Source organism: Oncorhynchus keta, chromosome 24, assembly GCF_023373465.1.
Source record: "Oncorhynchus keta strain PuntledgeMale-10-30-2019 chromosome 24, Oket_V2, whole genome shotgun sequence".
Classification (NCBI taxonomy): Eukaryota; Metazoa; Chordata; class Actinopteri; order Salmoniformes; family Salmonidae; genus Oncorhynchus; species Oncorhynchus keta.
Genome location: NC_068444.1, coordinates 16,378,310 through 16,402,642, shown reverse-complemented (window position 1 = coordinate 16,402,642; position 24,333 = coordinate 16,378,310). Strand labels below are relative to the sequence as shown.

Below are 24,333 nucleotides of genomic sequence, written 5' to 3'. Positions count from 1 at the left end.
TTGTTATTCATGCAGCACTGGGTTATCAAATAAAATAACTTGGTCATTTTTATCTTGAATCTTCAGGGAGTAATGCAGATTCATTCTAATGAAATATATTAAAAGTTGTCAAACTCATGGTGATTGACAGTCAATGAAAGATGTTAAGGACAGGGTGGAATACATACACCACTAATAAATTAGTTGTATAACTAAACACATAGCAATGTCTCCAGGTTGCTTTTATCAATGTTATGATTAGTGGATAAGGACAGTGATGGTCAGAGGTGGGTGTATTCAGCCATTTAAATAATAGCCTATTCAACCTTGTTAGTCAATCATGGTAAAGCTCATACTTAACCACAGGAGGTTGGTGGCACCTTAATTGTGGTAAACAGGCTCGTATTAATGACTGGTTAATTCACTGGCGTTAATGAAGTAATTGAAATACCCTAAATAGTATTTGAACCCAGGTCTGATGAATACAAGGTCAAAGTTGATACATAATATGTTGTTTTACAAGAAGCACAGCAAACAAACAATGATAAATGTTTAAAATGTTTACCTTCAAACAGATCAAAAACAACAATCACTTACATGAACATATACATTTTTAGGGGAAACTGCTTAACATACTTTTTTAAAAGTACATGAAATAATAAGAAACACCGATAAGAAATCATCACAACAAACACCCGAGAACAAATCAAAACAAAGAAAAGCGATTGTACAAACTGCTTTTCAAGGGTTCACATCAAATAAGACGTTGTTAATTTAAAAAAATCAGAATTCAATGTCTTGTAGGGTTATTTCATTCTGATTGCTTGTTGGTTGATCCAGCAATGAATTAGAAACAAAGCCATCTTTATGATGTAAGGTTGTGAGAATTTAACCTTCCACCTTGTCATGAAAACCTCTGTAGATGTATTCATCCGTGGAGATTTTTCGAACTTTGGCTGGATTGTTAATGTACAATACCATATCTGTAAACATATAACCTGATATTACACATAGAATAGGAAGGTAATAACAATAACAATAAAAAAGAATAAACAACAGCATCAACAACAACAATAATACAAATATTAATAATAGCAATAATTATTATTATTATGAAGTATGAAGTAGTCATCATAAGACATATGTAAACATCACCACAAATACACACGTAGTACACTATTGTGGCTAATTAACAAACAAATTGTTACTTTGTAATCCATCTTCAGATTTAAGAAGCTTTGATAATAAACGTTGATAGGGTTTAATCTTTGCATTGTGATTCATCCTTCAGTCTGTCCTTTCTGGTGAGGTGTACAACACCATGGGGTGCTAAATCCTGCCTCTGGTGGGATGAGAACCAAAGACTGGAGCCAATAGAACGGTTATCCATCTGTAACAGACACGACTCATTCAAATCACTTCTCTTCCCCTGGGTAGAAGTTCCAGCAGGGGAGGGATTTGCTGTCACACATGTTGGTGGATGTTGAGTGCTTTCAGTCCATTCAGAGTATGTGGTCTATTCAAGATGTCTGTTATTAAAAGCTTGACGTTTACAATGTGTTCTATTCGTGACCTTTGTATCATGGAGACAGTGAATGCCAGTGTGTCCTGGGTGGCATGGTGCAATTATAAGATCTCCCAGCATGCCCCAGTATAGGATTAAACCACATGGTCAGATATCCGTGAGACATTGTCCATGTTGTTGACTTGAGTGGACAAGGATTTACGGCTGTCGGTGTTTATTCTTCTCCTTATGCCCTCTGTTTGGTTCTGACATCGGCCAAAAGAGCGACAGGAAAATGCTGCTTTGAATTCCGCTCGAAACTTCCCTGTGGAAAAAAGCTCAACTTTGTTAAACACATAACATTTTAATAATTTAGCAGAATCTGTTATCCAGAGTGACTTACAGGAGCAATTAGGGTTAAGGGCCTTGCTCTAGGGCACATAGACAGATTTTGTTTTTTTAACCACCAACCTTTCGGTTAGTGGCCCAACACTCTTAACCACTAATCAAACCTCATGGCCCAACACTCTTAACCACTAATCAAACCTCATGGCCCAACACTCTTAACCGCTAATCAAACCTCATGGCCCAACACTCTTAACCGCTAATCAAACCTCATGGCCCAACACTCTTAACTGCTAATCAAACCTCATGGCCCAACACACTTAACCGCTAATCAAACCTCATGGCCCAACACTCTTAACCGCTAATCAAACCTCATGGCCCAACACTCTTAACCGCTAATCAAACCTCATGGCCCAACACTCTTAACCGCTAATCAAACCTCATGGCCCAACACTCTTAACCGCTAATCAAACCTCATGGCCCAACACTCTTAACCGCTAACCAAACCTCATGGCCCAACACTCTTAACCGCTAATCAAACCTCATGGCCCAACACTCTTAACCGCTAATCAAACCTCATGGCCCAACACTCTTAACCGCTAATCAAACCTCATGGCCCAACACTCTTAACCACTAATCAAACCTCATGGCCCAACACTCTTAACCACAAATCAAACCTCATGGCCCAACACTCTTAACCACTAATCAAACCTCATGGCCCAACACTCTTAACCACTAATCAAACCTCATGGCCCAACACTCTTAACTACTAATCAAACCTCATGGCCCAACACTCTTAACCACTAATCAAACCTCATGGCCCAACACTCTTAACCACTAATCAAACCTCATGGCCCAACACTCTTAACCACAAATCAAACCTCATGGCCCAACACTCTTAACCACTAATCAAACCTCATGGCCCAACACTCTTAACCGCTAATCAAACCTCATGGCCCAACACTCTTAACCACTAATCAAACCTCATGGCCCAACACTCTTAACCACAAATCAAACCTCATGGCCCAACACTCTTAACCACTAATCAAACCTCATGGCCCAACACTCTTAACCACTAATCAAACCTCATGGCCCCACACTCTTAACCACTAATCAAACCTCATGGCCCAACACTCTTAACCACTAATCAAACCTCATGGCCCAACACTCTTAACCACTAATCAAACCTCATGGCCCAACACTCTTAACCACTAATCAAACCTCATGGCCCAACACTCTTAACCACTAATCAAACCTCATGGCCCAACACTCTTAACCACTAATCAAACCTCATGGCCCAACACTCTTAACCACAAATCAAACCTCATGGCCCAACACTCTTAACCACTAATCAAACCTCATGTCCCAACACTCTTAACCACTAATCAAACCTCATATGAAAGGGGTATTCTGTTGAAATTCTACCACTTAAGTATTACGTTTCTTTACCATTAAAATTGATTGAACAAGTTACCCCGGCACATCAAATCCCTCTTCCAAAGCTCCACTCTAGGTGTGTTGTGATATAATATACTGTCCAGCAGATGGGGCAATAAAATCATGAACAAAGCATTTTGAGACAAACTCACCACTTAAAAAGTTATAGATGATTGGATTTGCAGCACTGTTGGCATATATCAGCCAATGTGAGAACGTGAACCAGGCGTATACAGTCTCTCTGCTGTTTGTGTACTGAAACGTCCCAAACACTCTGCAATGACAAGGTAACATCAGTGAGACCTCATCTGTAATGACACCAAGTGTGTTGAAACTGTAAATGGAGCTATAGCTTATTGACAGGTGTTTGCAGGGGGTGGGGGAGTATTAAAGAGATTGTTTAGCCTAATTTCTATTTTACCTCATTCTATGAAGAAATGGCAAGTGATATATCGTCGCTGTCTGATAAAAACCTCGTAACTAAATGTTTTGCCAATTTTCATAATTATTTTTAATTTATTGAAAGCAGTAACTCCCCTCAATGTACTCTGAACATTTCATGACTCTACGACCAAGAAAATATATTCAAAATAGCTTTTGAAGTTTCATAATTGTATATTAATGGGAAATTACGGTCATTCTTTCAAATTCCAGAAAAGCTTCTGTTTTGGGGAAAATAGGTTTTCATCAGACAACAACGATATGCACCCAGAGAGACAGACATCACAAATATGTTTGCTTACCGCATTGATATAGATCAGAACATATGTGTTCTAGGTATGCTAAATTAATGCTTACAGATTACTACATTTTCAGAATGTGATCACCTTTTTCTGTAAACACAATGTTTACCAGGGACTACTGTGAATGCCAACCGTTATTTGAGTCAGATGACTCATTTCCAAATCGAAACTTCTGACTCATTAAAACATCTCTATGTTGAATCCTATAGTGTAATGGCTATTGATCCTGAAGACAGAGAGACAGAGCAGCAAAGAGGCTGCTACCTTTTCATGATGTTGAGTACGCTGATGGGCAGGTAGCAGAGGGCAAAGACAAAGAGGACCACCATCAGCATGCGGGCTGTCTTCCTGCGGGCCCGGACCTGTTTGATCTCAGCGGACACTGTGCTGGTCCGGACTCTGGCTGACTCCCCAGGACCTGGAGAATAAGTGGAACCCTGGAGGGGCGTCCGCTTCCTCTGTAGCACAGATGACGTCCCGGGAATCTGTTTACAGAACCCACAACCCACAGCCGATCACACTGTGGTCTTTGAACAGCTTTTGGTTGACAAGCTCATTAAAACTCAAAACATTCAAAAAGATCAATGGAATGGATCTGAATAGTGACATAATCTGAGAGTGCATTGCCAAATAATTGCAAGCATAATGGACACTGATAAATTGGTGACTGCATGATCTAGAAATAAATGTGGAGAATCAACAAACAGCCAGATTGCTAAGAAACAGTACAAATGTTGTCTGTTATTGTTCACAAACATGAATTGACATAGATACCTGTTGACACCACAGTTTATGACATATCTGGATGTATGCCAGAACCATCAGACAGAGGGGAGCGAAGTATGTGACCATGAAGAAACAGGTGTGATACACCTTGGGGTAGACATCAGCTGTTGAGAGAATGAAATGGGACTTAGCTAAATTATTGTGACATAGACGTAAATTAGAGGCGCTACCAGAAAAACCACATGTTTTCACATGTGGAAAATCACATGATTTCACATGTGGAAAATCACATGATTTCACATGTGGAAAATCACATGATTTCACGTGAAATGTTACACGTTACATCATGTGAAAAAAAATGTTTTTGTAAAACCCTTCACATTGTTTCACAGGTTTTCACACGTGTAGTTTCATGTTATCACATGTTGCTTTACATGTTGTCACATTATCTTCACGTAAGATCACAGATCACATGAAAACATGTGTTTTTGGAATACTTCACTTGATCACATGTGAGATGATGTACTTTTTTCATAAGGGTACTAAAGGAATTGTGGAGGTAATTGGTCAAATCCAAAGGGGAAACAAACATGTCTACATTTATATACATATTTATCAGTAACATGCATGAGCTTGTAGTTACTGTGCAGGAATTTAAATTGAGTGGCAAGACAGAACTCTCCATCAAAAAGAGACATTTTTTTAAATGGAATCATCAGATTGTGCTGAATTATGGTTCCTATCACAGAAAGGTTCAGCAGAACAAATAAAACATTCTACACTTTAAGAAATAGCAATTGAATAAGTAGGCAAGTTTCCATTGACCCGGGATTATTCAACAAACTCTATGTCACAAAAGAAAACATTGCGACATGTGTAATGTAAAAGGCAGTTAAAGGAGAAATGTTCTAAACATTTACTATGTTTATATGTATTCAACAGGGGCAGATTTTTATTTTGTCAAACTTTCTTTATTTTGACAAACGATTATGGAAACGGTATTTTTCAAATAAATAATGATTGCCAATTATTTTTGAAGGTACGTTGGGCATGTGATGTCATTACATTACTATAAAGCTCCACTCCACTCCACATTGAGCCACATTGAGCCTAACTCTAAATGCCTAGTGCTTGCTCCATTTTTTCAACTATAAAAATTATGTTTTTTGCAGGACAAGTATTGTCCTGTCTATCAAGAATTAATTAATTGCTTAACTTTGCTTTTCTGGTTGGCTGGATGCAAGTTCCAAGATCCAATTATTTCAGGTCTACAGGACTACAAGTTTCACCATGGCACGGTTGGGCGATACACTGGCACATGAGAATTATTAGAATATTGCAAATATTACTCAATACTTGCATTCTATCCATGTTAACTTTTGTGGATAACCTAAGACATGAAACAGATAGGTGGGAGCGGGGATACCAATTTACTAATGCACTCTGCCCTACATGGAAATAGTTAGACATCCCTGATTTAGACAAACTGCTGAGCAAAAATTGCATCCTGGCAATGTAACTGTCCCCATACAACTTAAATTATAACTTTAGCATTTTAGAGATGTGAGTCTTGAGTAATACTGCGTTCACATGCTAGTGAGAACTAAAAAAAACATTGAAATGTCTGACTTGCTAACGGGTAGTAGTTATATACGTGATGCGTTCAACAAGTTAGAAAGTCTAACATTTCCGAGTTCTGAATAGCATGCGAACGTGGCATAAGTCTGAGATGCAGGTACTGTACATATACTACATGTGGACACCATCTCATTTCAATATCATGGACGGTAATATGGAGTTGGTCCCCCCTTTCAGATATGGAGTTGGAGTTGGTCCCCCCCCTTTCAGATATAGCCTCCACTCTTCTGGGAAGACTTTCCACTGGATGTTGGATCATTGCTACGGGGACTTGCTTCCATTCAGCCCTTGCTTTGTGCATGGGGGTATTATCATGCTGAAAAAAGAAAGTGCCTTCCCCAAACTGTTGCCTTAAAGTTCGAAGCACAGAATTATCTAGAATGTCATTGTATGCTGTAGCGTTAAAATTTCCCTTAACTGGAACTACGGGGCCTAGCCTGAACCATGAAAAACTGCCTCAAACCATTATTCCTCCTCCACCAAACATTACAGTTGGCACTATGCATTCGGGCAGGTAGTGTTCTCCTGGCATCCGCCAAACTCAGATTCATCCATCAGACTGTCAGATGGTGAAGCATGATTAATCACTTCAGAGAACGCGTTTCCACTGCTCCAGAGTCCAATGGCGGTGAACTTTACACCACTCCAGCCGAGGCTTGGCATTGCGCATGGTGATCTTAGGCTTGTGTGTGGCTGCTCAGCCATTGAAACCCATTTCATGAAGCTCCTGACGAAAAGTTACTGTGCTGACGTTGCTTCCAGAAGCAGTTTGGAACTCGGTAGTGAGTGTTGCACAGACTATTTTTTACACACTACGCGCTTCAGCATTCGACAGTCCCATTCTGTGAGCTTGTGTGGCCTACCACTTCGCGGCTTTGCCGTTGTTGCTCCTAGATGTTTTCACTTCACAATAACAACCCTTCAGTTGACCAGGGCAGCTCTAGCAGGGGAGAAATTTGACAAACTGACTCGTTGGAAAGGTGGCATCCTATGACTGTGCCACGTTGAATGTCACTGAGCTCTTCAGTAAGGCCATTCTACTGCCAATGTGTGTCTATGGAGATTGTATGGCTGCGTGCTTCGATTCTATACACCTTTCATCAATGGATGTGGTTGAAATAGCAGAATCCACTAATACTTTTGCCATGTAGGATCTTAATTTGAGCCAGTTTGCTACAGCACAAAAATATTCCTGCAGCCACAGGAAATGTAAACTATTATATGGATTTTATACAATGGCATTGTTGAATACTCGTTTTTGATTGGCTTGAAGAGCATTCAGAGCATACATTATTTCCCTGTAAAGCATGGAATATCCGCATGGTAGAATTTAATGGCAATAGTTCATTCTTACATGTTTTATGTTTGACCTCTTGAGTTGGGAAAATCTTGTGCAATACACCGACGCATGTCTTGTATTCAAGATCCTTAATGGCCTGGCTCCCCCTCCACTCAATATTTTTGTTAAACAGAAAACCCAGACATATGGCAGCAGATCCACAAGGTCTGCCATGAGAGGTGACTGTATAGTTCCCCTAAGGAAAAGCACCTTTAGTAAATCTGCATTCTCTGTGAGAGCTTCCCATGTCTGGAATACACTGCCATCAGACACACATAACTGCACCACATATCACACTTTCACAAAATGCTTGAAGACATGGCTAAAGGTCAATCAGATTTGTGAACATGGTCCCTAGCTGTGTGTTGCCGCTTTCCATGTTGTCTGTAGCTTGTGAGGTATGGAAACACTTTGTTGCTTTTATGAATTTTGTCTTGCTGCTTTTTGTTCTATGTTGCTCTGTCTGTATGCTATGTCTTGCTTGTCCTATGTTGCTATGTTGCTGTGTCTATGGTGCTATTGTCTATATTGTAATTGTTTTTAATAACCTGCCCAGGGACTGCGGTTGAAAATTAGCCGGCTGGCTAAAACCGGCACTTTTACTGAAACGTTGATTAATGTGCACTGTCCCTGTAAAAATAAAATAAACTAAACTAAACCTGCTTTTGAAAGCAAAAGTTGGATTGAAAACATTATTGACATCGGTGAATTTCATTTTCATAACAGCAAGCTAAGACTGATGGTTTGGTCAGCTAAATTAGCTAATCTATTTGTTTGGTTAGCACGGCAACTTGCTATCTAGTAAACTTCAGTGGATGTTGAGCACATTTCTTATGGCAAATGAAAACATTTCTAGTGGCAAATGTGTTAAATTATAGCCATGGTATACTGTAAAAGGGACAATCAACCGGGGCTCTATGCGTTCTCTGGAAAATAATGCCTTCCACGTCGTCCATTATTTTCCATAGAACGAATATGCCACTCCCTGATTATCCCTTACATAATGCATGGATATTTTAAAACTTCAAATAACACTACACGTTTTAAATGTCCTGCATCAAATTAAGATCCTACAGCAAATTAAGATCCTACATCTGTAGATATCAACCTTAAATGTTGAGAGTTTGCATGAGGACACCCCAGTCATAGACTGTTCTCTCTACTACCGCATGGCAAGCGGTACCGGAGTGCCAAGTCTAGGACAAAAAGGCTTCTCAACAGTTTTTATCCCCAAGCCATAAGACTCCCGTTTTTACGCTTCTGCTACTCTCTGTTCATTAAATATGCACAGTCACTTTAATGATACCTACATGTACATACTACCTCAATAAGCCTGACTAACAGGTGTCTGTATATAGCCTTGCTACTCTTTTTTCAAATGTCTTTCTACTGTTGTTTTATTGCTTTATTTGCCCACACACACACACACACACACACACACACACACACACACACCTTTTTTTTGACACCATTGGTTAGAGCCTGTAAGTAAGCATTTCACTGTAAGGTTTACACCTATTGTATTCGGCGCACGTGACAAATAAACTTGGATTTGATTTGACATTCCTGCAAAGGTTTTCCACCCAAAAACGAATTTGAGAGATGGAGAACTTTGATTTCGCTCATTTAATCGATAGCCTTGACACATTCATTTATTTTCTATCCAAACAATTGTGCTGCCAATAGTTGTATGGTTTTCTGTGAGAGACTATTTGTCTGTAGCAATCAAGAGGCATCCAAGCCTATTTTATCGGAGAACCTGCAAAGTCATCCCTCAATGCATTCCAAGTATTTTTCAACAGTCTGACCCTGAAGCATTCAGTAGGACAGATAAATGGGAGGCTGGTGATGGGAGGACAGCTCATAATAATGAATGGAAAACCAGATCTTTGATGTGTTCGATATTTTGACATTTATTCCATTCCAGCCATTACTATGAGCCTGTCCTCCCCATTTAAAGTGTTACCATCCACCACGGCCTTAAACATACAGTCTGGTTAGATAGTCGTTTTTCCTATCAAAGGAAGACAGTGACTTGTTTTCAATATTGTGTCAACATGGATGTTACATTTGTATAACTCATTGAGTAGAATTCAAAAGGCCCATGTAGGAAACATGTAGGAGGCTGGGATAGAACACTCAACCGTGTAGAAAGAACTTGCAAGAGGCCCAAATAGAAAACATATTGTTGCTATGTAATTACATGCTTGACAGTAGATGACGGCACAGCATGAAGCTGAAACCTATGCTTTCTGCTTGCACCTTAGATTTGCACCTTTTTGTGTTCACTGTCAATTATGTAATTAAACACCAATAGTATTTTATATCTACCTCCTGCATGTTTTTGTCTGCATGGTTTGAGTGTGAGTACCTTCTCAATTCTACTTAGTTATTCCCTAGTTATCCCCACACTTAGTATATGATTAGAATACTATACAGCAGCGGATTAATGACATTTGGATACTGGTCTCACACAGCTTCAGAATCCCTTCAAGGAAAACCCCACCACCTTTTGGTATTTGTTTCATTAGTCCATTATTGATTTAGTCCCAAAATATTTTTCATGTCAGCAATCAAGTTTTCAAGATACAGTATATAACTTTCAAAGAAATAAAGCTGGTATGATGCATTTTTCATCGTATGATGCTGCGCTCTTCTGTATTTTGAAAGTTATATAAAGTTATATATCTTGAAAACTTGATTGCTGACATGAAAAACATTTTGGGACGATATGATCATTGGATAAATTAAACAAATACCAATAGATAGTATTTCGGTGGAATTGTCCTTTAAGAGTGATGTCAACACAGCAGACACTACAGTATATAACATTACAGATGTTTTTTTCTAATGCTCCTATGAAATATTGATTCCATCAGAAAAGAACGAGCACATTTGTGTAGCTGGTGTAGTGTAACACAAATTATAAACCGGGTGGTTCGAATGCTGATTGGCTGAAAGCCGTGGTATATCAGACCGTATACCACGGGTATGACAACAAAAATTATTGTCATTGTTCTAATTACGTTGGTAACCAGTTTATAATAGCAATAAGGCACCTTGGGGGTTTGTGGTATATGGCCAATATACCACGACTAAGGGCTGTATCCAGGCACTCCGCGTTGCGTCATACGAAAGAACAGCCCTTAGCCGTAGTATATTGGCCATATACCACACCCCCTCCAAACGTATTGTTGTAATTGTTAGTTAGATTACTTGTTGGTTATTACTGCATTGTCGGAACTAGAAGCACAAGCATTTCGCTACACTCGCATTAACATCTGCTAACCATGTGTATGTGACAAATAAAATTTGATTTGATTTGATTGTTTCAGGCATTCTCAATCAAGCTCAATCCAGCAGAGTTAGAGTATTAGAAATTGGTCTGGTCTGGGGTAACAGTGCCTTGGTGAGTTCCTGTAGCATTGAGAGGAGGGATTTTGTGGATGCCCGCCTACCTCCCCAGCGCTCTTCACACACAGTGAAAAGGCTGGTTTTGTTGGTGAGCTCAGGGAGCAGGCTGCTGCACTCCATCACGATGGCCTGGGGGATCATGATGATACAGGAAACCCCCCAGATGAGGAGGATACTCTTGCGGGCACGCCTGGCCGTGCTTTTGAACATCAGCGGGTGGCAGATTGCGTACCAGCGGTCGAGAGCAATGCAGCTCAGAGTCAAGACTGACACAGATACGGAGATTGTCTGGGAGATTGAAAAAGAGGATGTGCAGTTAATTAAAGCACAAAGTGAAACAGTACAAAAAGTACTACACTTAATATATACCCGCTGAGAGAAAATCTGTGATTTCCCTTGGGCAAACAAAATAATACTTTCTCTTCATTATTGTGAAGAAGAGAAGAAGAAAATGACTGTTCTGTTTCTCTATTTTAGAATTTAAAAGACTTCTCAATATGAATATGAAAAATGATAGCAATTCTTCCCCGTGTCTCTGCCAGCAAAAAAAACATTGATGGACAGGGAAAATTGGCTGATCTAGACGTTGACAGGGGCAACCGTTTTCTCCCAGGACGATTACACCCAACCTCCCCCAAGGTATCAACTATTTATATGGACTAATTAGAATTGGTATGATGTGAAGCAGAATGGTAAGACAACCCTTAAAGACCACAATGTTGATCTGCCATTCGTTCGGCGCAGTGTTTTATTAGGGGCCACCCACTGGGTGACGTCTGACTGCTGACATTTTCACACGATTCTGTAGAATGTAGAATCGACTTGCACTTGGTTTGAAAATGACGGCCGGCACTCTGTTCAGAGGTGCTAAGTACTCTCGGCCTTTGTTAGAAGCGCAGAGATAATTGACTGTCGGGTATTATAATTCTATATTATATATATGTATGTATAGTACATATGATGAAGTCTGACTAACTACCATAGCCAAAGGATGATTACAATATAAACATTTATATTATGAATCTGAGTTTACACAATACAGACAACAACAACAAAAAATCGGCATTACTGTTGATATGGCGAAATACTGTCAAATTATGGGGCCCTAGACTATATTCAACAGGTCTATACTCCCTTAACAGTCAACATTCTCATAATTTTTATTTTATTTTACTAGGTAAGTCATGAAAATAAAATAACCGTCACAACCATTTTTGTTTTTGTGGAGCGAACAGCTAACTAGACGTGACGACTGGGCATCTACGGTATTGATGCAATACTTTCCATGGTAATTTAGAATGTTCATTCAAATGATGTTAACTGATGTGGCACATGCAATCAAATTAAATGATTTGTAATGTCAGTTGAGTTGAATCAACAAATCACAGCGTTCATCACGAGTTATCACAGCCACAAAGTCATAAACCCTGCCTTTCTTCAATGTATCTTCTTAAAATGTATGCTGCATTTTAGCAGATGCACTTATCCAGAACAACCTACAGTAGTGAGTGCATACATTTTTTTACTGCTCCCCAATGGGAATTAAACCTACAACCCTGAGTATGGAAGCGCAATGCTCTCCCAACTGAGCCAGCCACACAAAACCTAACCGTCTCATTAACCTCACTGTTAACCTTATGCCTATCCCTAACCTTAAATTAAGACCAACCCAACGGCCAACAGTCCACCCATTATGCCATCATTGACTTGAATGGGGACGCCCGTTATATTCAGTCTATTTCTATGGCAGCACATGCAGACAGGAGCGGAGGAGAGGAGAAAATGTGCATTTAAAAAAATGACATGTGTTTTGGTTGTTGTGTTTTTAGCTATTCAAACGGTTATGAAGTGACTCTGGTCATTCGGCTGACGAACAACCGTCATCCCAAATTCCATGACCCTCACAGCCCCAAATTTTGCTATTTACTCATCACAGTGATATGAATCTACCAGCCATTTTCTGTTATCCTTGTTTCCTCTGTCGGTTTAGAGTGGCGGGATTTATGATTATATTAACCATAATTTGGCAACTTCATATTAATAAAAAGAAAGACATCACAAATCTGGAAATGATATGGGGCTTGTGTATTCTTTAAAGTCGTTTTAGATTGTGTCATATAGCTGGATCTGCAAAACAAACAGCCTGGGCCTTTTACATTTCAGACTAGCTTATCCAGAGCGACAGAAATAGTAAGTGCATACAGCTTAATGGTTCTTTCATACTGGTCCCCTGCGGGAATCAAACCCAAAACCCTGGCACTGCGAGCACTATGCTCTACCAAATGAGCTACACAGGACTGTTCTTGACATTAGACTACATTTGATGGTTTAAAACAGCTGACACACTTTGATCTTAGAGTGTTATTTTCATATCTGCAGCCATCACTCAAATATCAATTAGAGCCTGTAGACAGTAGAGGAGCTGTGAGAATTACAATTGAGGCCATCTGATTGACGACGGGGGACATTTTCAGCTCTCTCATTAACATCCTATAGCCAATGGACACATCAAATTGGCCCTACAGCTGCTACAGCTATTCCAATTTACCTCAGACATGCTTCACACAGCCATTAGGAGAAGCAGGATGTCCACACTGTTGTAGGAAATAATGGAGTAACTAATGAAATGTCAACGAAGTTTGTGCAGCAGTTACAGATTACCTTCCTTGGGAAAGCACTTTTGACACACTGCAAGTAGGCCAGGGCAGAAAACCAGTTTAAAATTCTGCTTATTCAGCTCATCAGGTAAAGGTTTTATAAATGGTTTTAATGGATCTCTTGATGGGGTGAGGTAGACCACCAGCTGCCTCTCCTCTGTTGGTAATTGTAGTCCTCTCAGCACTGTCTTTCAGGCAGACATGAATGATAACACAGTAATTCAGTCCAGGACCTTACTGATAGGGCTCCAGGCGTTTGTCTGTGGGTTTTGGATACAGTCCAGTGTTAAGGAAATCCAAAGATCAGCTAACCTGATAAACCCTTTCTCAATCTCCTGACCACCTATTATATTTGTCAACAGGCAGCATTGCAAAAAATGTAAGGGCACTATCCACTGTATTTGTCCCCAGCATGAATGCAAAATAATATGAGTCAGAAATGTATTGAGAGGCTCTCTTTAGATCATTTCAATGTTATTTTCTCAACGGTTAGGCAATCAGATGTTTTTTCAAAAGGCAAATTGATAAAGTATGCCCCCATTTAACATGAAAATAAACTGAGACTGAAGAAAGGTAATTTTGTTTAGACTTTAGAGCTTTTCATAAAGCTGTAAAAAAACTAACATTTTAGACAATATTCTCATATCCTTGGACTATCCAGAATCTAACATTCATTCATTTCTTCTCTGTATTCGGAATGGTGCAGTGCCAGAATGTCAGAGCCCAGTGCAGTGTATGGCTGGGAACATACCTCAGTCCAGGGATGGAATATGTCAATGTACTCATAATTCTCCTGAAATGATGAATGGTGAATTGAGAAGATTGGAAAACTGCTAGTTTTTTTATTCATTAAACTGCATGCCAGGCTAGCTAATGCTATAGCAGCCAATTGGATTCCTTGAAAATGCATTGGGGTGAGTAGTTAACAGAAGTGTTGTGGAATCCAATGGGTTGCTTTCATAGCCATGGAAAGTAGGGGTGCTGAGGGTGCTGCAGTACCCCTGAAAAATCTATGCAAAACAAAATAATAATTTGTTTTTTTTAAATTACAAACATTTATTCACAAAAGTAGTGCACTGTGCCTTAACTCGTCCTGTATTAGCAGAATTATATAAATGATTAAATCATATAATAATCTGACATACCCAAATCTAACTGCCTGAAGCTCAAATCTAACTGCCTGTAGCTAATGACATACCCAAATCTAACTGCCTATAGCTCAGGACCTGATGCAAGGATATGCATATTCTTGATACCATTTGAAAGGAAACACTTTCAGGTTTTTGTAAATGTGAAATGAATGTAGGAGAATATAAACCATTAGATCTGGTAACAGATAACACAAACAAAAAAGCAGGTTTTTTTGTGTTTTTTTTTTTATCCATCATCTTTGAAATGCAAGAGAAAGGCCATAACACAATATTGCAGTTAGGTGCAATTTTGATTTTGGCCACTAGATGGCAGCAGTGTGTGTGCAACGTTTCAGATTGATCCAGTGAAACATAGCCATACTGGCCAATATTTTGAATCAAGTCTGCCCAAATGTGCCGAATTGGTCAATTGATACATAACTAATTGGTCAAAGTGCATAACTATAGAGAAAATATAAAAATGATATGGTAATACAACATTTAAGTTTACACACTCCCAGGAATGTCATACTTGACGGATCATTAGCTTATAACTTTCACATATCTAGATGGCCGGGCGGGGTGGGTGTGGAGCCAGAGACAGCAGGGGTTCAAAACTGTAGAACACAGTACCTACATTTTAATATAAAAATGGATTTTATCAAACAAAACTATGCAACATTTTTATCTCTGAGACCCTCAGGATGACAAATCAGAGCAAGTCTGCTGAACGTTAGCTCAACTGTCCCGGTGTAGGGACACCTATCCCATAGAGGTTTTAATAAAATAATAGCAGTATTTCAATCTTAATGTATCATTTTGGGTAATGGGATAATTAGGTGTACAGCACCTTATCTCGCGTCGGCTCCGCGGTGTCCTTATCATGGCAGCCTGCCATTCAGACCATACAGGGAAGATGTAATTACAGTGGCCGTAAGGTCTGAATCTTTAGGCTAATCCTCTGACACACAAATTGGCTTGGGATTCTGTCCCATATGGCTGAGTGGAGGTTCCATCACACTGGATCAAAAGAGAATTATGATGTTGATCCATTGAAGGCTAAGCCCATGGCAGTTGAGCTGGGAAAGCAAAATACTTTCCCGTGGCACAAGCATCACCATGGGGTCCCTTCAAAGGTGTTTCAAAGAATACTGTTCAGTACCCTGGAGTTCCGTACCAACTATCAAGCTTGAAGTTGCAAGCGGTATGAGTACCGGAGCGCTAAGTCTGGGACCAGAAGGCTCCTTGACAGCTTCTACCCAAAGCCATAAGACTTCTGAGCAGTTCATCAGATGGCCACCCTGACTATTTGCATTGACCCCCTTTTGCATTGACATTCTTGCACTGGCTCTATGCACACTCACTTAACTTTACCCACACACTCACACATACTACACTGACACTCCAACACACACACACACACACACACACACACACACACACACACACACACACACACACACACACACACACACACACACACACACACACACACACACACACACACACACACACACACACACACACACACACACACACACACACACACACACACACACACACACACACAACTTCAACATTTCAACATCATCAAATCACCTATGCTTAGTCTAATACAGTGACAACTAAAAGATACAAAAAAACAATTTAGTCCAATCAACTTAAGCTAAATATGATGTCGCTGTCCATGGTCTGATTTGTGTGTATGTGTGCGTTCCTGCAAGTAGAAAAAACATGTTGACTCACCCTACTTGCAGAGAAATGCCAATGCCATCCTTTTCTCTTTCATGTTGATGAAATGGTCTATGACTCTCTCATACAGTACACACTTTTATTTTGTGTTGTCCTACAGTACATACGCTCACACACACAAAACACACACACACACATGCATATTGATGCCACACACTCACACATTGGCACACATTCACACTCTTCACATACGCTGCTGCTACTCTGTTTATTGATGTATCCTGATTGCCTTGTCACTTTTGCCCGTACCTACCTACATATTACCTCAACTACCTCAACTACCTCGTACCCCTGCACATTGACTCGGTATTGGTACTCCTTGTATATCGTCTCTTTATTGTTATTTTATTGTGTTACTATTTCCTCTTTTTTTTTTTTGCTAATCTTTTCTTACTTTTTACCTCTGTGTTGTTGGTAAAGGGCTCGTAACTAAAGCTTTTCACAGTAAAGTCTACACATTTTGCAGTTCTGTGTAACTCAATTAGTAGAGCATTGTGCTTACAACGCCAGGGTTGTGAGTTTGATTCCTGCAGTGGACCAGTACAAAAATGTATGCAGTCATCTGGATAAGAGCATCTTTTAAAATGTAAATGTATTTAGCATATGTGACAAATGAAATATTATTTGATTTGAATATAAAGTGGAAGTTGGGAAATGTGGAAATAAAAACGTTGGGACATCATCTTACCTGTAAGTAAGGCAGTATTTTACAAAGAGTGTTTCCAAAGAACCATGTTTCTGTAATGTCTACCACAAGACTTGCCGGGAGACAGGTGATGGTGACCAGGACATCAGCAAAGGAGAGATTCACAATGAAACAGTTGGTCACTGTGCGCATGTGATGGTTTTTCCACACTGCAAAACAAACTGACAACAAGACACAACCAAGGACTGCAGCTGTTAGGAATACAGGGAGACATCGATGACTTTAATTGGTTTAAATCAAATGCAATACAACACACAGCACACACCTGAATAGCAGCACCTGAATAACAACTATCAAGTGCATAATCAATATGAAGGTATTACAAATTAACCAGTTGTCCTGTTATGTCACTTAAATGTCAGTTCGTGATTATGAAAAGGGCAGTCAAACAAAAACGTATAATAGTGACTAATTTAATTTACAATAAGCCTACATCTGTAACAAGACTGTCATAAACAAATGTCTTATTTACTGCAAAATAATGTGGAAGGTAAAAATAAGGGATATGAATACAGTAAACATAGCCTACTCTCAGTATCCACGGGGTATGACATCAAGACACGTTTAAAAAACTCAGGAGAGTTAAACATATTGAACAGGTTTCTCGTTTTCAAAGGTTCCCCAGCCTGCAGTGAACCATTCCATTCTCCAACGTTGCTCTTCAAAAAGCACAGAACGCTCCGCCTGCCTTAAATACACAATGTACCCTCACTACAGACACGTGTATTATAATTGGCAAATAAACTAGTCTCATTCACAAACAGCTCATGAAGAATGAGTAAAATCGCGCCCTAAACTTTGGGTAAGGGCTGTTGAACACTGCCTTTCAGTCCAACGTGCACGATTTTACTCATTCTTCATGAGCTGTTTGTGAATGGTTTATTTGCCAATTATAATACATGTGTTTCAGTCCAAAACAAAATGTTTGCCCTATTTTGTATTAAACTAGGCAAGTTAGATAAGAACAAATCCTTAACTACAATGACAGCCTACACCGGCCAAACGCAGACAAGACTGGGCCAATTGTGCACCACCCTATGGAATCCCAATCACATGTGATAGTCTGGATTCGAACCAGCATTGAGACGCAGTGCCTTAGACCGCTGCGCCAATCGGGAGCCCGATCAACACACGCGAACAGCACTGGCATAGTAACAAGAGAAACTGCACACAGAGAAAATGAGACGGATTGTAAGCTACTTGAAAACATTGTCAAATTATGCCAGTATTGTCAGCACCGAAAACATAATTTAGAATCAATTAAGACATTTAATTAAGACCATTAACAATACTTTAATTAGCAAATAGTTGCACAATAGCAGTTACTAAGGGCTAGATTCAATTGTATTCAAATATGTCATGTTTAAGCAGTATCTTAAGTGTCTTTATAAGATACTGCCGAGAATCGTATTCTGAAAACTGGAAGCATCTACTTGTAAAGGGACTATGTTAATGCAGTAGACTTGATTTATTCCACAGGCATCTTATTCTGAACTAGAAGCATGGGCCTAATAAGGATGCTCCAAAAATATTTTATTAACAATTTCTATTACGCACTCAACTATATTTGTCAAGTGTTATTAACAGCTAAAACAGAAAACGACCGTTTAAAGAGAATGCCTGGTACAGCACTTTGATTCCGGTGTATCACTTTACAGGTCGCATGGCTTATCATTTTCTCTGTCGAGTGTCGCATGCACATCCAAACAAGACAGATGCCCATGCATGTCCGCGCTCGGGATAACGTCTTTATTTTGCGCTTCCCAAATACATTCGATTGTCAGTAACCTCTTGTTTAGAAGGTAGTCTACTGATACTGAATTAGTGAACACCAAATTAATATAATAATAATATATGTAATACATAGCCTACATTCGACTCACCAGTAGCCTAACTTCTATAAAACTACCATCATGTTCAATGAAGCCCAGATAACTTTGAGGACTTGATCTAATGCCATGCATTTTAAAATGAGGATGACATTTTAGAATGATACTGGCTCAATTAATCCAACCTACGCAAAAACCTTTACCAAAACTTACCTAGTGTGTTTCCAATGAGAGAAACAAAAAAAACTATTATGTATCCTACAATAAGAACCCATTCATATTGCTTAGGATGCAAATATTCCCTCCAAATATACTTCAGAAGTTCATCATCGTCATCGATGCTAGAGTATGGGTGTAATTCCGTGGTGCAAGGCTCATGCGAAGGGGGTGAACATTCTCCACAATCCGAATTCACTGTGATCCCCGACATCCTTCAATAGTTGGAAGTGTTTACGGTCTTTTTAGTGTCCATTCAGCGCGCCTGGAACGAGCAACAGACTACCAGATTTAACGTCTGCTAATAGAATGGCTATGCACCAGATCTGAAACGCTTTGGCATCGTCAACGTGACCATCTCTCCAACGCAGGGATCATGCAAGGCAAGGAGCACGCAGGGCAAGAAACCAATCAGAAAACTCCTTGTTGACAAAAAAAGAGGGGGAGGGTTAATTCCACAAATATCAGAAGCCCTGTCATAAAACACAAATATCAGAAGCCCTGTCATAAAACACAAATATCAGAAGCCCTGTCATAAAACACAAACATCAGAAGCCCTGTCTAAAACACAAATATCAGAAGCCCTGTCATAAAACACAAATATCAGAAGCCCTGTCCTAAAACACAAATATCAGAAGCCCTGTCATAAAACACAAACATCAGAAGCCCTGTCATAAAACACAAATATCAGAAGCCCTGTCATAAAACACAAATATCAGAAGCCCTGTCATAAAACACAAATGATTGCATGAGGAATCGAGGAGACCAGATTCGATAACTTCATCAAATAACATTATTTTTAATAGAAAGATGTGATATACAAATGTGTAACAATCAACTGAAAAAGGTCTTAGCGGAGGGTCCTGATCGTTACCTTATTGAAGCAAAGTAAGACCAGAGTTGAAGTCAGATCTTTGTCTTGGGAAAAAGTTTGAAAAATTCACCAGGAAGCAGAAGTGGACAATTAACCACTCTGACAGGGATGTCTATCACATTTGTTTATAAACCAATATAAATATAGTGCAGGGGTAGATCACCCTGTTCCCAAAGTGCCACAGATAATGGAGGATTTTGTCCCAACTCGGCACCACACCAGACCAACTGAGCTAATTGATCAGTCACACCTGGTCTTCCATGTTGGTTAAAACAAAAACATGAATTCAGGAGTACGGTTGCCTGGCCTTGGACAAGTGGTTCCCTACACATTTAATTCACTGGTACGCAACAGCATATTGATGGCATTGTCTGACAGCATGTTGTTTCCAAGTTGGGGATTTTCCATTATATTGAAAGGCCAGGACCGAGTTTGGGAAACCCTGAGCTAGCTGTTCATTAATCACAAAAATTGTCCACAGCGGTTAATTGGGGTCACATACCCTAGTGGTTTGACATTGGTTTGGCATCTATCATTAAACTTGGCCATAGCCTCATGCAGTCCTCCATGTTTACTGGCGGTGAGGGACTAGCACTCCCTCTAAAAGCCTCTGAGCACTTCAATTCGATGCTGAGGTGCTCTAAAGGAAGAGCATCCTGTGCTTAAAACTGTATCTTCCTGTTTTCATACAGACAAGTATAGTTTGTGTGTGAGTTCAACCCAGTATCACAGATTATTGTGAAATAGACACGACTGCATTATGAAGAAAGAAAGAAAAATCATACACAAGAAAAGTGTACTTTTTGTTGTGGCTGTCACGAATTTCGAATAAGTAATGAATGTTTATTTCACAATAAGCTGTGATAGTTTTGGTGAGTTCTGGTGGGCCTTCGTGCTTCAGAAAACAAAATAAAAGGAGGGGTGCTTGACAACAATGATAACTAGAAAAGGAAGTTTCAGTAGAAACTTTGTGTGCTTGCTTAGCTGCCTGAAAGTAATATTGTTAATGGTAGTGGAAGAAGTTTACACAGTGAAATAGTTAGGCCTATATCTTTCAGTAAAACCAATACCTTTAAATGCTTACAGTTTAAAATGTAAAGCCTTTGCCTCCTTTGATTTGCTGAGGGAAACTTACAATCTTCCCAGAAATAACTTTTGCAGATACAGATCAACTCAAATGTTATTGGTCACATACACATGGTTAGCAGATGTCATTGCGAGAGTAGCGAAATGCTTGTGCTTCTAGTTCTGACAGTGCAGTAATATCTAACAAGTAATCTAACAATTCCACAACTACCTAATTACACACAAATCTAAGTAAAGGGATGGAATAAGAATATATACATATAAAATATATGGATGGGCGATGACCGAGCGGCATAGGCAAGATGCATTAGATGGCATAAAAATACAGTATATACATATAGGATGAGTAATGCAAGATATGTAAACATTATTAAAGCGGCATTATTAAAGTGGCTAGTGATCTAGGCCCACCTGAAAGAGAGAAAGAGTGAGTGACGCAGTAGAGAATCAGGGGAGATGCCGCCGAACATTACGACTAGGAATACGACTTTCCCGAAACAGATCCTCTGTTCGAGCCACCACCCAGGACAATGGATCTAATTCCAGTAGTTGACCCAAAACAAGGGCGCCACAGAAGGGGCAGACAAAGTGGCCTCCTGGTCAGGCGCTGTAGATGTGCACATCGCCCACCGCTCCCGAGTATACTACCAGCCAATGTCCAGTCTCTTGACAAGAGGGTAGACAATATTCGAGCAAGGGTTGCCTTCCAGAGAGACATCAGAGATTGTAACATTCTCTGTTTCATGGAAACATGGCTCTCTCGGGATATGTTGTCGGAATCGGTTCAGCCACCGGGCATCTCCATGCATCGCGCCAACAGAGATAAACACCTCTCTGGGAAGAGGAAGGATGGAGGTGTTTGCTTCATGATTAATGACTCATGGTGTAATCATAACAACATACAGCTACTCAAGTCCTTCTGCTCACCGTCTCTTTCTCAAACAAGACACTCCAATGTACTTGTCCTCTTGCTCAGTTGTGCACCGGGGCCTCCCAGTCCTCTTTCTGTTCTCAGTTTGAGCTGTTCTGTGAAAGGAGTAGTACAAAGTGTTGTACAATATCTTTCTTGCATGGAATAACCTACAGTTCTCAGAACAAGAATAGACTGATGAGTTTAAGAAGAAAGTTATTTGTTTCTGGCCATTTTGAGCCTGTAATCGAACCCACAATTGCTGATGCTTCAGATACTCAACTTGTCTAAAGAAAGCCAGTTGTATTGCTTCTTTAATCGGACAACAGTTTTCAGCTGTGCTAATGTAGCAGTGTGATGTTGTTCCCCTAGATTATGCTAATTGCACATAAGGACCAGTTCAAATAGGCCAGGTCAAAAGGGGATGTTAATAATTTGATGATAATAATAATAATAATTCAGTGTGTTTTTAATTTAATTACAGCTGCATAGCTAATGTTATTTTTTTGTGTGAAAACACTTTTTCATATCTATATTGTAAATACACTTGATTGTTAAAGTTTTGTATATTTTGGTTTGATCCATTGTATCTGTGTTACTGTACCCTCCTATTGTTCTCTCTTGCATGACCTTCAGCTAGCGAGGTATGTTGTCCTTGGCTCCGCTATTTTTCAATATAAAACCATGGTAATGTTACACTATGTGCTGTTATGCAACCATACGTTTTGTTACAATATGTACAATATGAATATTTATGTTAACAAGTTTTACCGAGCTCGCTAGCTAGAGTACCTAGGGTACCTGTAATTTGTGGGTACTTGGGACAGTGTTTAAGTGAGTTTCCTTGTGCTCGTGCAGGTGCCTGAGAGCTGTGACTGCACCAAGGGATAACACATTGTGCGTTGTCTCTTCGTGCGCAGGGCAAATAAAAATCCAACAAGCAGACCTCCAGTTGTGGCAGTGTCCTCATTAAATTACACAATGCAGAACGAACCACGCTACAAACTGGTGCCGCGACCTGCCGACTATCAGAGCTGTGCATGTGGATGAGGTGCGCGATCTGCGCATGCGCACTTGTTGATGGTTTGCTATAAGTGAATATATACTGTAAATAGTGAAGGTGAATGTAGCGTATTCACAAGTAAAGGGTATTTGTGTTTATTTGTATGTTTTGGAGGAATTTATTTATTGCATTTTTTTTGTATTTAAATGCAGTAAATTACATTATATTTTAGTGCTCTGTTGAGCCATGGAAGACTCTCAAGTCCATAAAATTAGTTATGCTGAGGATTTTAGTGTGGGTAGAGGGAGGGGTGCCCTTGCATTTACACCATTTGTACAGTCAGCAAGTTTACTGCAGCCTAGGGTTTCAAGTCTTTCTCCTGCCCATCCCCCTCACCAACCCCAGCAGTTTCCCCTGTCTGATCAATGTGGGTCAACTTTTATTGATGCGTCCAAGCTGAATCTGATTGTGAAGTCAGATGTTAGTGCTCCACCTTTCTTTAGGGACGATGGCTCAGATAAGTACTCTGTCCTGGACAGGTGTAAATATTAGACCTTTGCTAAATAATCTAGCCTTTGACATGATAGTTATTTATTTTAATATACACATGAGGTAACTCAGGCTTTGACCTGTTGTTGTCAAAGTGTTAGTGTGGTCATATGGCTTGGAGAAGGATGGCTGGTCCTCCAGGACAGAGCTGCTGCTTAACATTCACCAAACAAGCTGTTCTCAAATCTGACAACATTCTGTCCTACACTAACATAATTGCAAAAGGGTTTTCTAATGACCAATTAGCCTTTTAAAATGATTAACTTGGATTAGCTAACACAGCGTGCCATTGGAACACAGGAGTGATGGTTGTTGATAATGGGCCTCTGTACGCCAATGTAGATATTCCATAAAAAATCATCAGTTTCCAGCTACAATAGTAATTTACAACATTAACAATGTTTACACTGTATTTTTTATCAATTTGATGTTATTTTAATTGACAAAAAATGAGCTTTTCTGTCAAAAGCAAGGACACTTCTAAATGACCCCAAAC

At 39.7% G+C, this 24,333-nt stretch overlaps 1 protein-coding gene across 1 annotated transcript; it reads right to left on the bottom strand.

Moving 5' to 3' along the window:
- Window positions 1-526: 526 nt before the first annotated feature.
- hcrtr2 (hypocretin (orexin) receptor 2) lies at window positions 527-21,634 on the bottom strand. Its single transcript, XM_035800995.2, has 8 exons — window positions 20,290-21,634; window positions 19,413-19,837; window positions 17,353-17,531; window positions 11,170-11,413; window positions 4,783-4,898; window positions 4,273-4,493; window positions 3,418-3,539; window positions 527-1,808 (listed from the first exon to the last, which is right to left on the bottom strand). Exons 2-8 carry the CDS (start codon window positions 19,627-19,629, stop codon window positions 1,639-1,641), a joined length of 1,269 nt encoding a protein of 422 aa, XP_035656888.1. The 5' UTR covers window positions 19,630-19,837; window positions 20,290-21,634; the 3' UTR covers window positions 527-1,638.
- Between the last annotated feature and the right edge of the window lie 2,699 nt (window positions 21,635-24,333).

Coding starts and splice junctions, on each gene's coding strand:
- hcrtr2 (XM_035800995.2), bottom strand. CDS start 19,629: ATGTCGGGGATCACAGTGAATTCGGATTGTGGAGAATGTTCACCCCCT. Junction 17,532..19,412: donor TCTCATTGGAAACACACTAG/GTAAGTTTTGGT, acceptor TCTTGTTGTCAG/TTTGTTTTGCAGTGTGGAAA. Junction 1,809..3,417: donor CATCTATAACTTTTTAAGTG/GTGAGTTTGTCT, acceptor TTTTTTCCACAG/GGAAGTTTCGAGCGGAATTC.